At 44.6% G+C, this 13,859-nt stretch overlaps 2 protein-coding genes across 3 annotated transcripts in view; one reads left to right on the top strand and one right to left on the bottom strand.

Moving 5' to 3' along the window:
• Positions 1 to 13,859, bottom strand: part of rps15a (ribosomal protein S15a) — a 480,374-nt gene that overhangs the window by 291,400 nt on the left and 175,115 nt on the right. The gene's annotated exons all lie outside the window — the stretch shown is intronic.
• Positions 1 to 13,859, top strand: part of LOC132868246 (ephrin type-A receptor 7-like) — a 119,964-nt gene that overhangs the window by 99,740 nt on the left and 6,365 nt on the right. For both annotated transcript variants that reach the window (XM_060901076.1, XM_060901075.1), the window contains 3 exons: positions 8,513 to 8,568; positions 9,383 to 9,508; positions 10,230 to 10,415. In XM_060901076.1, coding sequence (XP_060757059.1) covers positions 8,513 to 8,568; positions 9,383 to 9,508; positions 10,230 to 10,415 — 368 coding nt within the window. The remainder of the gene's footprint in view (positions 1 to 8,512; positions 8,569 to 9,382; positions 9,509 to 10,229; positions 10,416 to 13,859) is intronic.

Below are 13,859 nucleotides of genomic sequence, written 5' to 3'. Positions count from 1 at the left end.
AGACGTGTAACGCTGCACCTGCACTAATGCACCTGTAACACCAGACGTGTGTAACGCTGCCCCTGCACTAATGCACCTGTAACACCAGACGTGTAACGCTGCACCTGCACTAATGCACCTGTAACACCAGACGTGTGTAACGCTGCCCCTGCACTAATGCACCTGTAACACCAGACGTGTGTAACGCTGCCCCTGCACTGATGCACCTGTAACACCAGACGTGTGTAACGCTGCCCCTGCACTAATGCACCTGTAACACCAGACGTGTAACGCTGCCCCTGCACTAATGCACCTGTAACACCAGACGTGTAACGCTGCCCCTGCACTAATGCACCTGTAACACCAGACGTGTGTAACGCTGCCCCTGCACTAATGCACCTGTAACACCAGACATGTGTAACGCTGCCCCTGCACTAATGCACCTGTAACACCAGACGTGTGTAACGCTGCCCCTGCACTAATGCACCTGTAACACCAGACGTGTGTAACGCTGCCCCTGCACTGATGCACCTGTAACACCAGACGTGTGTAACGCTGCCCCTGCACTGATGCACCTGTAACACCAGACGTGTGTAACGCTGCCCCTGCACTAATGCACCTGTAACACCAGACGTGTGTAACGCTGCCCCTGCACTAATGCACCTGTAACACCAGACGTGTGTAACGCTGCCCCTGCACTAATGCACCTGTAACACCAGACGTGTGTAACGCTGCCCCTGCACTAATGCACCTGTAACACCAGACATGTGTAACGCTGCCCCTGCACTAATGCACCTGTAACACCAGACGTGTGTAACGCTGCCCCTGCACTAATGCACCTGTAACACCAGACGTGTGTAACGCTGCCCCTGCACTAATGCACCTGTAACACCAGACATGTGTAACGCTGCCCCTGCACTAATGCACCTGTAACACCAGACATGTGTAACGCTGCCCCTGCACTAATGCACCTGTAACACCAGACGTGTGTAACGCTGCCCCTGCACTAATGCACCTGTAACACCAGACGTGTGTAACGCTGCCCCTGCACTAATGCACCTGTAACACCAGACATGTGTAATGCTGCCCCTGCACTAATGCACCTGTAACACCAGACATGTGTAACGCTGCCCCTGCACTAATGCACCTGTAACACCAGACGTGTGTAACGCTGCCCCTGCACTAATGCACCTGTAACACCAGACATGTGTAATGCTGCCCCTGCACTAATGCACCTGTAACACCAGACATGTGTAATGCTGCCCCTGCACTAATGCACCTGTAACACCAGACGTGTAACGCTGCACCTGCACTAATGCACCTGTAACACCAGACGTGTGTAACGCTGCCCCTGCACTAATGCACCTGTAACACCAGACGTGTGTAACGCTGCCCCTGCACTAATGCACCTGTAACACCAGACGTGTGTAACGCTGCCCCTGCACTAATGCACCTGTAACACCAGACGTGTGTAACGCTGCCCCTGCACTAATGCACCTGTAACACCAGACATGTGTAACGCTGCCCCTGCACTAATGCACCTGTAACACCAGACGTGTGTAACGCTGCCCCTGCACTAATGCACCTGTAACACCAGACGTGTGTAACGCTGCCCCTGCACTAATGCACCTGTAACACCAGACATGTGTAATGCTGCCCCTGCACTAATGCACCTGTAACACCAGACATGTGTAACGCTGCCCCTGCACTAATGCACCTGTAACACCAGACGTGTGTAACGCTGCCCCTGCACTAATGCACCTGTAACACCAGACATGTGTAATGCTGCCCCTGCACTAATGCACCTGTAACACCAGACGTGTGTAACGCTGCCCCTGCACTAATGCACCTGTAACACCAGACATGTGTAATGCTGCCCCTGCACTAATGCACCTGTAACACCAGACATGTGTAACGCTGCCCCTGCACTAATGCACCTGTAACACCAGACGTGTGTAACGCTGCCCCTGCACTAATGCACCTGTAACACCAGACGTGTGTAACGCTGCCCCTGCACTAATGCACCTGTAACACCAGACATGTGTAATGCTGCCCCTGCACTAATGCACCTGTAACACCAGACATGTGTAACGCTGCCCCTGCACTAATGCACCTGTAACACCAGACGTGTGTAACGCTGCCCCTGCACTAATGCACCTGTAACACCAGACATGTGTAATGCTGCCCCTGCACTAATGCACCTGTAACACCAGACATGTGTAATGCTGCCCCTGCACTAATGCACCTGTAACACCAGACGTGTAACGCTGCACCTGCACTAATGCACCTGTAACACCAGACGTGTGTAACGCTGCCCCTGCACTAATGCACCTGTAACACCAGACGTGTGTAACGCTGCCCCTGCACTAATGCACCTGTAACACCAGACGTGTGTAACGCTGCCCCTGCACTAATGCACCTGTAACACCAGACATGTGTAATGCTGCCCCTGCACTAATGCACCTGTAACACCAGACATGTGTAACGCTGCCCCTGCACTAATGCACCTGTAACACCAGACGTGTGTAACGCTGCCCCTGCACTAATGCACCTGTAACACCAGACGTGTGTAACGCTGCCCCTGCACTAATGCACCTGTAACACCAGACGTGTGTAATGCTGCCCCTGCACTAATGCACCTGTAACACCAGACATGTGTAACGCTGCCCCTGCACTAATGCACCTGTAACACCAGACGTGTGTAACGCTGCCCCTGCACTAATGCACCTGTAACACCAGACATGTGTAATGCTGCCCCTGCACTAATGCACCTGTAACACCAGACATGTGTAATGCTGCCCCTGCACTAATGCACCTGTAACACCAGACGTGTAACGCTGCACCTGCACTAATGCACCTGTAACACCAGACGTGTGTAACGCTGCCCCTGCACTAATGCACCTGTAACACCAGACGTGTGTAACGCTGCCCCTGCACTAATGCACCTGTAACACCAGACGTGTGTAACGCTGCCCCTGCACTAATGCACCTGTAACACCAGACATGTGTAATGCTGCCCCTGCACTAATGCACCTGTAACACCAGACATGTGTAACGCTGCCCCTGCACTAATGCACCTGTAACACCAGACGTGTGTAACGCTGCACCTGCACTAATGCACCTGTAACACTGCACCTTTTTAATGGCACACTTTTGTTACATGGCATGTTTGTAACACTGAACCTGTATGAATGCACCTGTAAAACGCTGCACCTGTAATTGAGATTTTAGTAAATATCCAACAATAACAAAATGTTAGCAGTAATATAATACAAATAATAATAAACTAAAATAACAGCAGGACTTTCAGTAGCAGCAATAAAACACAAATAAAATGATAGAAATAAATGCAGTAAATTAGATTAATGTGGGTTTCTTTTAACAATTTTTTAAAGCACAGTTTTGTTTTAATCTCAGATCGTGCAAGCTAAATTGCATCATCTGCGATTGCCCCCCCCCCCCACGCCCTACACCCCACCCCCACACACACGTCATAAAATGAGCGATCTCCATCCAGCAGGACTCGCAGCAGCTCCACATTAATCAGTGTGATGAGAATGGATTCGATGGAGGCGGCGTGAAATGGCTTTCATTCATTCCTCTTCTGCACAGGACACACTGACGGCTTCTCTATTGTCATTCTACACGCGTACACACACACACACACAGAGCATGTCCATGTGTGCGCGCACACCTTCCACGCACTCTAAGCTCCAGTGTCATATTTATAAATGTGGATTTATCGAGCACAGGTTTAAAAAGCTGCCAGGTGATGTATGATGTGTGCGTGAGGAGCTTATTAGAGTCTGGAACATACATCACGCATGACAGGGCATCGAGCACACGCCCAGATAACACGCCCAGAGAACACGCAGGGAGAAAACGCCTGATGCCTCAATTATAGAAAATTTAGATGCCGGCCCTGGTGCGTGTCCAATTCCACCAGTAATACGAGCTGTAGAAAGACAAAGAACCCTATGCGCACGCACAAACTTTTATTTTCAGCCTGAAGAACACCTGAAACATTATCTTGATCTAAATTATAAGGCTTAAAGAGGCTTGTCTTATTTATAAAGTCTGATATTTTCTTTCTGAAATAAAATCGAATGAGTTTCCATCGGTGCAACAGATTCCTTTTTTAAAATGCATTAAAATATGCAAATTATATGTTAAATTATTAAATATGTGGCGATCTGCACACCATGGAAAATCATGTTTTTTTCCAAAAAAAAAAAAAATCTGTCTTATGATGAGACTTTCAAGTAACATTAAAATGTTATTTATTTTTATTTATTTATTCTAAAATAATTGTAATAAAATGCCTGATAAACATACTGACAAAATTATATGGACTTTATTTTTCATTTATTTGTTTAATTTTATTTTCAATCAGTGAGCACTGTTTCTCAACATAAAAATAAAGTCTGATTTTTTTTCTCTTTTTTTTCTTTTTTTTTACTTAAATGAAAGCTGTTACATAAACATCAATATGATATAACTTTCTTTTTTAAAAATAATTTAAATATTCAAATTATACATCAGATTAGCCTTTATCAGATCAGATTTTTAGCATCTCATTCATTCTCATCTCATCATCTGTAGCCGCTTTATCCTGTTCTACAGGGTCGCAGGCGAGCTGGATCCTATCCCAGCTGACTACGGGCAAAAGGCGGGGTTCACCCTGGACAAGTCGCCAGGTCATCACAGGGCTGACACATAGACACAGACAACCATTCACACTCACATTCACACCTACGCTCAATTTAGAGTCACCAGTTAACCTAACCTGCATGTCTTTGGACTGTGGGGGAAACCGGAGCACCCGGAGGAAACCCACGCAGACACGGGGAGAACATGCAAACTCCGCACAGAAAGGCCCTCGCCGGCCACGGGGCTCGAACCCAGGACCTTCTTGCTGTGAGGCGACAGCGCTAACCACTACACTACCGTGCTGCACAGATTTTTAGCATTTATGAAATAATATAAAGAAAATACCTGATTAAAAATAACCTACAGTAAATGTTGGATTGACTGACTGAGTGTGATTATTAAAAGTTTTCTGTGCTGAAATCTGGACATGTGGTTTGTCCTTGTGAAGGTTCTTGGTCTCCCAGCTTTGGTGTGTGTCGTGTCTCTGATGTAAAATGAGGTCTTCTGGTTTTCTCTCTCATTTACACGCAGAGTGAGGCCGGCCGCGGAGAACGTGACAGCTTTGCGCTCTGGTGTTCACGGCTGAGTCTGTAGTTCTGAGGTTATCAAGGTTCAACTCGCCCTGTCTGGATCGTCCGGGGTCTCGGCTTGCTTCGTCTCTGAGGCGTGTCGCCGCCTGTTTGTTTACAAAGACGTGTTGACTGGCGACGGTCTGAAGTGTGACATCAGATCTGTTCAACAAGAAGAAAAAATCTCTTCAGCTTCACCGTGAACCTGTTTGTGAATCTGAAACAGATTGTTCCATTACTTTTGATGAGAGAAAACGGTCTCCTTCCTACACTTTCTTTGCTCTCAGGTTGTTCATGTTGTGAACTTTCGAATGTTGTTCGCTGTTTTCCAGCCTGGAAATATTTATCTCCTGACTTCTATTGTTTGCATTTTCCTCTTTCTAAAACTCCAGACTCACACTAGACAAAACTGACAGGACTCGTCTGATGCGTGACTACTCAAAACATTTTCGCTATCGAGCAGCATCAGAAAAGTGTCTCTAACTCCAGTTTTCTTTTTCAGATTTTCCCCCTAATTTGGTCTGGGTCAGTTCCCATGTATCAGCCAACTCTCCTCCGTCGTACTCCCCACTCTAAGGGAAGTGCTATCTACCCTCTTCCACATACGGTACATCAGCTCACAGATGCTCATGATTGTGTGGGAGTGGCTTACTCTCTGACAACACCAGTCAGTTTGGCTCACTTGGACTCGGCCATGGATGACCGTGATATCATCAGGACTCGACCTCGACTCTCCGGACGATAAGGCGAACGCTTTCCTGTCGCAGCAGTCCGAAGCTCAGATCTCTCGCTCTTATCACAAACTATTTTAACTTCTGTAGCTGATTTTCTCTTGTGGGAACTCGCACGCGCTTATTACCTAAAAGCAGCGCGTCAAGAAAGGAAAAGACAATCGGGTAGAGATGGGCGTGTTTATTATTGATTCAAAACAAACAGAGTTCAGTGTCAGTGGCACTCGTCAAAAGTGTGAACATGAAGTACCACTTAAAATCATCTAATGCATCGCCCCAAAAAACACGACTGGTTAAATGTTCACACGAGTGATTTCACCGTTCACTTTGAAAGCAAGGAATTTTATGTAGCTGGACCTTTTATAAATTGTAGCTCCGTTACAAACATTCATGTTCTTCAGTTATTTTTTTGAGAGTTTTGTGAAAATTGAAGGCCGTTTTCGAGCCCATGAGTGGTTCTTGGTCTGGTTCCTGGTCCTCTTTACAATGGCGACCTGGGGCTCACTTCAGCAAACTGTGAGATGTTTTCGCAGAGGTCTGGAGGCTCTCGCTTTCACAGCTTGCTGCTTCATTACTTCTTGTTTCAGGTTTCATGGTGTTTGTTCCTCCAAATCAACCCTTTCCCAGAGGAGGAAATTGTCTCCTCAAGCCATTTTCATGATATTTATAAGACTGAAATGCTGTAATTAGCTCCACTTTGTGGTGTGAGCTTTGTGAACATGGTGTAAAACACACATCTGGTGATGTAACAGCTCGTTGTTTGTCAGTATTCCTGCAGGATGGCGTGCCTGGCATCCAAACAGTGCTGTTCTTCATGTTGGTACCAAAGGAAAATAATTAAAAAAAGATAAATCCAGATGAAATGAACAGGGCTGAGAATTTTGCAAACCTGTGTGGAATTGTGCAATCGATCCACGGATTGGAAGGAATTCTTCTCAAAACAAATCCGATGTTCTGAGCCCAGAATCGGTCGTGGTGTGGACTCGAGTCTTCGGGCCGAGTGTGAAAACTCATCAGCTGAATCTCTCGTTTTGTGACCTTGAGGCTGAAACTATTTACATTTAATCTTTTTTTCTTCCCAACCTCTAATGTGCTCTCAACCCAAATGAAATGCACGCCTTCCCTCAAATGGAGTCCCAGTGAGGCTCTGGAACGCGAGGACATGAATATTGAATGTGCTTCTTGCTGCGACAGAAAGCCAGTGCAGTGACCTCAGTGGGGTGGGGGTGGGGGGACGCGAGAGAACTTCAGGGAGATGATTAACCAGGCGAGGAGCAGCATCCGGAATGATCTGTGGAGGAGATGTCGCTGAGAAGAGAGCTGCAGAAGTCTGAGCTGGAAAGTTGAACTATAGAACTCAAAGTTCTGGATCTTTCAGGAATCTGCAGGACCTCGTGGTTGGAGACGATGATGAAATCAGATTCCTGAAACATCTCCACTCTGAATGATGTGCAGATTAATGCTTATAATTAACACATCATCTTTAACTACAGTTTCCTAGATTAACCACAATGCCTTTTATACCGCACTTCAAGAGTGATGCAGCGGCGCTTTAGTGCTCGAGTCATCTCATAGGTCGCGAACTAGCCGAGCCGAGTCTCTGCCGTCGCACGGCTGCATTGCATTCTGGGAAATCGAGACAGACGCGGTCCTGAAATCGAGTCTGTGTTTATTTAGACATGCGATTCATTTCACGCTAAACTTGCCGTGATTTGTGACGTAAACGATCACGCATCAAATCGGATACAATATTTCGCATCAGATCTGTGCGTCCCTCTTTTCTTCCTCGTTCTTTTTCATCCTTTGCCTTTCTTTCTTCATGTCTTTTTATCAGAATCACTGCACAGGTCCAGGACCGGGTTGATCAGAAGGAAAAAAATGAAAGAAATCTACAATTTATTTGTTCTTTAAATCGCAGGGGCATTCAATCTGTTTTTTTTTATGTTTCCTCCACTGAAAGGCCAGTGTGCTTTCTCTTTTATTTCCCCTCCATATAGAGAGATTTCCTGGCTTTTATTCCCTGCTGTAGTGGAGATGTGGGTTAGAAGCCCATCAAATCCTCCACAGTGGTTTTGTCAGAGTCCATTTTGCTGAGCACTTGAGATGGTGGAAAGCTACAGGAGGCTGAAATCGTCCCACTGCGGAGTGTAAAACGCTTTTCAGCTTGTGGTTTTGTGAAATGTGTTCAACAAATTTAGTGAAAAGCACGATGACGGTGTGGTGAGGCGAGGTGTGGGAGCCCAGATCTTGATTCTAACACGGTTCTTGTTTTGTTTCTCAGGTAAAAATTGTACCATTGTTGCAAACAGATGCCTAAAATTTTTATTTTTTGTTAAAACAAAACTAATCTTTAGAACATGTTGAGCTGCTGTGGTTTCAGCCTGCGAACAGAAACACTGTCCAAACTCCGTTTCGCTCTGAGATTCACTGAAGCTCTGCAGTTTACTTACTGAAGCTTTTTAAACATGATCATCTGCAAGCGTCTGAGTCAAAATCAAACACACAACACTGAGGAGGAGGAAAGCACCAGGAAGCTAAAAGTGATTTAAAATCTGATTAAAATCCTTTTTTTCTCTCCAACAGACAGTGTGGCTACAGTAAAGCCAACCAGGAGGGAGACGAGGAGCTTTACTTCCAGTGTGAGTAGAACCTGGAGAAGATCCGAGTCGCGTGTGTGTGTGAGAGATGATCATGTGCTTTAACAGAGATGTGTATTAGGAATTCACAAACACACTGACGGAGAAGAGAGAGATGTTTGGGGGATGAAACGATGCGTAAATGGATGTGTGGCATATTAAAAGCTCTGTCCACTAGAGGGCAGACTACTTTGCACTTTCTCTGAACTGAAGTTAATCCTGTGTTCTGTTCACACGAGTGTGTGACTCGTGCTCTTCGCTTACTTTGCTAATCTAATCTGAGAAAGAGATGAGCACAAAGTCAGGCTCGCACCACAACACTGCGTGTTTACTTTGTAGAGCTGGCTTTAAGGCGATACATTTATCATAAATAAACAGGACGGGCCACGCCCACAAGCCGCAGAAAATTTCATCTTCGATGCACTTGGTTAAAATGAAGCTCTCGCGCGCACACACACACACACACACACACACACACACACACTGCTGTCTTCTGTGCTGCAGTCACGCTGAGTTCAGACCCTCTCTCTGTTTTGTGAAATTTGTTCCTCCATCTGTTCCTTGATTTGACTTTATGTAATTTTCCCCTTTTTCACATCAAGGACGGTCAGTTTTCCCAAATCAGATTTCTCTGTGACCTAGAAACACTTTCATGAGGTTCTGCATGGTGTGTGTGTGTGTGTGCGTGCGCGAGTACTGTTTTGTGAAACAAATAAGCAAATAACTGAATATTCAAATGAAGTCATACATGCGTGTGATTTGTGTGTAATCACATTAAGAGTTAATCAGTGACGTGATTCGCGTGTTTCCTGTTCAGTCAAGATCCCGACCCGGAGGACGTACATCGACCCCGAGACGTGTGAAGACCTGCTGCAGGCTGTTCACACCTTCGCCAAAGAGCTCGACAACTCCAGCGTCAAGATCGACAGGATCGTTCACTCGGGTAAAATATCTCCGCTTCCTCCTCACGTCACGAGGTCCACACGCTCCACGTGTACTCGGGTCCAAAATCACAAAGTTTTATGCAGTTTAATCTTCTTGCGTGCAAATTCAAATCGCAAAGTTGCTTAAAAAAAAGCCAAAAACAGCAGAGATCCGTCTCGACACCTCCACGTCCTCATTGACGTGTGAAGCTCTATGAATATGCAAATTATGACCACACCCCTTACCCTCCTGCACCATGAACAGCCTTAAGAGTTCTCTAACAGCCATCACTTCAAAGCTTCAACTTAAATAATTTTTCTGTCACTGATTTAGTTAATCGTAACCAAACCTGTTACCATGACGACCACTATCTCATCATCGCTAACGTTAACAAAGTTAACTAGCTAACAACATTAGCATATAGATTCTTTGAATAAATGAGCATCATGTTTTCCGTTGTGGATAGTTTGGATGTGATTGGCTTAGAGTGACATCACAAATTGAGTGCATATGTTGCCCCGCCCCCAACAAATCAGACCTAAGCAGTTAGTAATATTTTAATTCGCAAACTGTAATGACCAAACTTTTGCTTATTATGACTTAAACGTATGTATTTTTTCCCCTCATGTGCTTTGAGCTGATGTTTCGGTTTGTTTGAAGAGTGTGATAAAATGTTTTCTAAGACAGTTACTGTGATGTTAATAAGTTTGTGCCCCCCCAACCCACCTTCAAATCCATAGGTGATTTTGGTGAGGTGTGCCGCGGCTGCCTGAAGCTGCCCAGTAAACGTGAGCTCCCGGTGGCCATCAAGACACTGCGGAGCGGCTGCTCGGAGAAACAACGGCGCTCGTTCCTGTGCGAGGCGGGAATCCTGGGCCAGTTCGACCATGCCAACATCATCCGCCTCGAGGGGGTCATCACCAGAGGTGAGTACAGAGGGAGAGACAATGAGGCAGGTTTAATCTGGAATTTCAATCACATTGAAGACGTCAGTGTCACTGGAATCAAGAACACAGAGGAAATTATATTAGTGTTTACAGAAGTTTGTACAATGGAGAAATTTTCAATTATTTAAAACAAAAATATTGTTGAAACAGGAAAAAGAAAATATTCAGGAACGTTTAGTGATGTTTTGCGGCGAGTATAAATGGAGTTTCGGTGTTTTACTAATGCAAACGTCTTATAATATATATCATATTATAGATAACTGATCACAATATCAGTGTCATATGGTCCAGCCCTTCCAGAAAACATCAAGGATTATCAAGGAAGTGAAATATGGTGTGTATTAAAGATCTGATGACACGAACATGACTCTATGCAATTTCTTAAATAAACTATACAACATGGCAAACATGTTAGATTTCTGTTATAATTACGTGAAAAGAAGCTGTTGTTACGCGAATATCCAACTTTTAATTGCACAGCGCAAGGAAACTGGGTCCGTGGCTCGCGGCCATGCTGTGACGTCAGCGGAAGAACACGCTGCGGTTCACTGGCTGTTCTACTCAATGGAAATGGCGCATGAAAACGCCGGTGAACTCTCTAGTGCTAGCTCTTCCTCTTCTGGGAGTCTAGAATTGTGTTGTGAGTGGGATAGATCGGAAGAATCTAGTGATGACGAACACGGGTGCATCCGACCGTACAGGTTTGAACCTGTTACTGTGCACCAATCTGAGAGCGACTCGGACAGCGGACAGGCAGACAGCCCAGCATTGACGAACACCACAAGGTTGGATAACAAGGATTGGTAGGTCAACCCGTATTTGTTCAAAATATTACGGAATCAATATTTTAATATTGTGTATTGTTGTCTTGCATGTGTAAACACTGCTTATATCATGTAAGCCGTATGCTACACTGAATACATAGTTCCTAATGGAGCATGCAAACGGCTAACATAATAAGCTTACGACTATGCCTGATCCGTGATACATTTAGGATGATATTGGCAGGCACGTCTTCTAGTTTATGGCATCTTAGTTTTATCCTTGAATGAAGCAAAATATCCAGGCGACTGCTGGATCCGGCATAGCTACTAGTAGACCCCCTCCGGAATACTGTAGGCACTGCTGATGGTAGTAACACACGTTTGTGCTGAACTGAACACCCAAGAGATTCTTTTAAGCTGGGAAGGGTGTCAAAACAATCCAGATCGAAGTGTTCAGAGCACAGGATGGATGTTGGTGAGGGCTCCCACTTGTCACGAGTGCGCCTGACTTGCTTCACCCACTTCGCATGCAGCTCGGGATCTCTGGGAAACTTGAATAAACTTACTCCATCCTTGTGGGTTTTGGAGCAAAAGCCGGCAACACAGCGATTAATCGCAATTTAATCGCACATTTTTGTCACATGAAAAACCATTGTAATTCTCTTATCAGCATAAAAAAGTGAATGGGCTTGCTCACCGTTCGAACTACGGGGGTACTCGGGGGATCCGAGATCCCCTGAAACAGACATGAGATCCCTTGAAAACATGACTTGGGAAATGTTGGGGGGTCTCTAAAATATTGTCAAAATGATGTTTATTGACATAGCAATCGTGTGTAACGGGAAGCATTTGCATATCCGAAGTGAGCGCGCGATGGAGAGCCGCGCTCTGAGACAAGTGCAAGCATCCCCCAAGGGAATAAAGGGACCCCCCGAAAATATCGGCATAGTTCGAACACTGGTTGTACCAATTTTTTTTTTTTTTTTTATTGCAGAGCATAAAGCGTCTTGTCACAGCCACTGCAAAGTGGGGCTGGAGCTGCCGATGGGAAAACGAAACCTTAGCCGAGCACCGTGGCTCTTCGGGGGAGGGCAGAGGACTCTGGCTGTGCGGGGCGTGGCATCATGTCACAGAGCGTTAATCTCGCGATAAAAAAATTATCGCCGTTAAAATTGAATCAAGTTAACGCGTTAATAACGCGACATTTTTGACAGCACTAATATATATATATATATATATATATATATATATATATATATATATATATATACAGTAATAATGTATAATAATAATAATAATGACAAACTGAACACCTGTCGCATCAACAACAAACTGGTAAGTGAAGAGGAAGATTCTTTTGATGACGTCATATAGCTCCTCCTCCTCTTTCGTCTCCTGGGTGCTGCAGACCCGTCAAATTTGCCCAAATAGCCGCGTTTTTTATCATAACTTGTAAAATAGGCGCCTTCGTGAATTAATATATGGATCATCGGGAATTACTTTTTATGTTATAAAACATCACCAAAGATGTCAAAAATGTGTCATCAGATCTTTAAGAGAAAGATGGAAGATGGGATGGATTTGAAGACTGGATTAGACGTCCATCTGACAGCAAAATACAATAAAATGGAGTAATTCATGTGAAGGGACAGTGATGTGTTATCTATAAATACAGAAGAATACGAACAATTCTTCTTCTCCAAGTAATGAAGATGTCCTGGAACATTCCTCCGAGTAAGGACAGAGATGTTCTGATGATGATGATGATGAAGATGGTGGTTCTCCATTAATCTTGGAAAAGAAAAAAAGTGGACAGTTGTGCAGAAAGCTGCAATCTGCATCAGTCCTCTCTGAGCTTTTCTCCCAAAAATAGACAAAAAATTGTGTTCAGAAGCAAAACGAGAGATACTATGACAAGCTGTGCGTTCTAGACTGGGGGATTAGTGAAATATTAATCCCAAAACACAAGAGTAATGCTCTTAGAGAGTGAAATACAATCAAATGAAATAAATGAGAAACTGATACTCGGAGTGATGCTAATCTGGTGTTTTGTGTGCATGAGATTATTCATGATTTTTATTTATTATAGATTTGTGAATGATGGAAAATGACAAAGTGGAACAAGCTTAAGAGACACTTGGGATGAAAAAAGGAAAGAATCCTGGTTCCACGGGGGGTCAGTGGATGGTTCAGGATCGTAGCTATTGAAGAACTGAACCCTCTCGGGTACCACAGTGAACAAGGATAATAAGTAGTGAACAAATAATGGATACACGCAACGGATTCAAGATGTGTTTGGTGTCTTTTTAGGTTTTCGGAAAAAAAAAAAACCCTAGATCGTTAAGTGTTCAAGATTTTGAAAAGGTTCTACCTGCTGTTCAAGGACAAAATGAAGAACCTTCTCGAATTCCAGATGGCACTGTTTTTTGCTCAAGTCAAAGCTCATGGACCAAACAATATCAAAATGTGTTTTATATCTGAAGATTGCTTATTAATTTCACACTGGTTCCTCAAGGGTTCTTTGGATGGTTTTGAAGCAGTTCTACTTTCTGTTGAGATCCTACACTGACAGATGTTTAAAAGAACGCACAAAGCTAATCTAGATCACAAATAATGGATCATTACGTATTACTGTGTAATGTAAAGTATTGTTTGGTGC

This window comes from Neoarius graeffei, chromosome 20 (assembly GCF_027579695.1).
Source record: "Neoarius graeffei isolate fNeoGra1 chromosome 20, fNeoGra1.pri, whole genome shotgun sequence".
Taxonomy (NCBI): Eukaryota; Metazoa; Chordata; class Actinopteri; order Siluriformes; family Ariidae; genus Neoarius; species Neoarius graeffei.
This window is presented reverse-complemented; position numbering and strand designations above follow the sequence as displayed.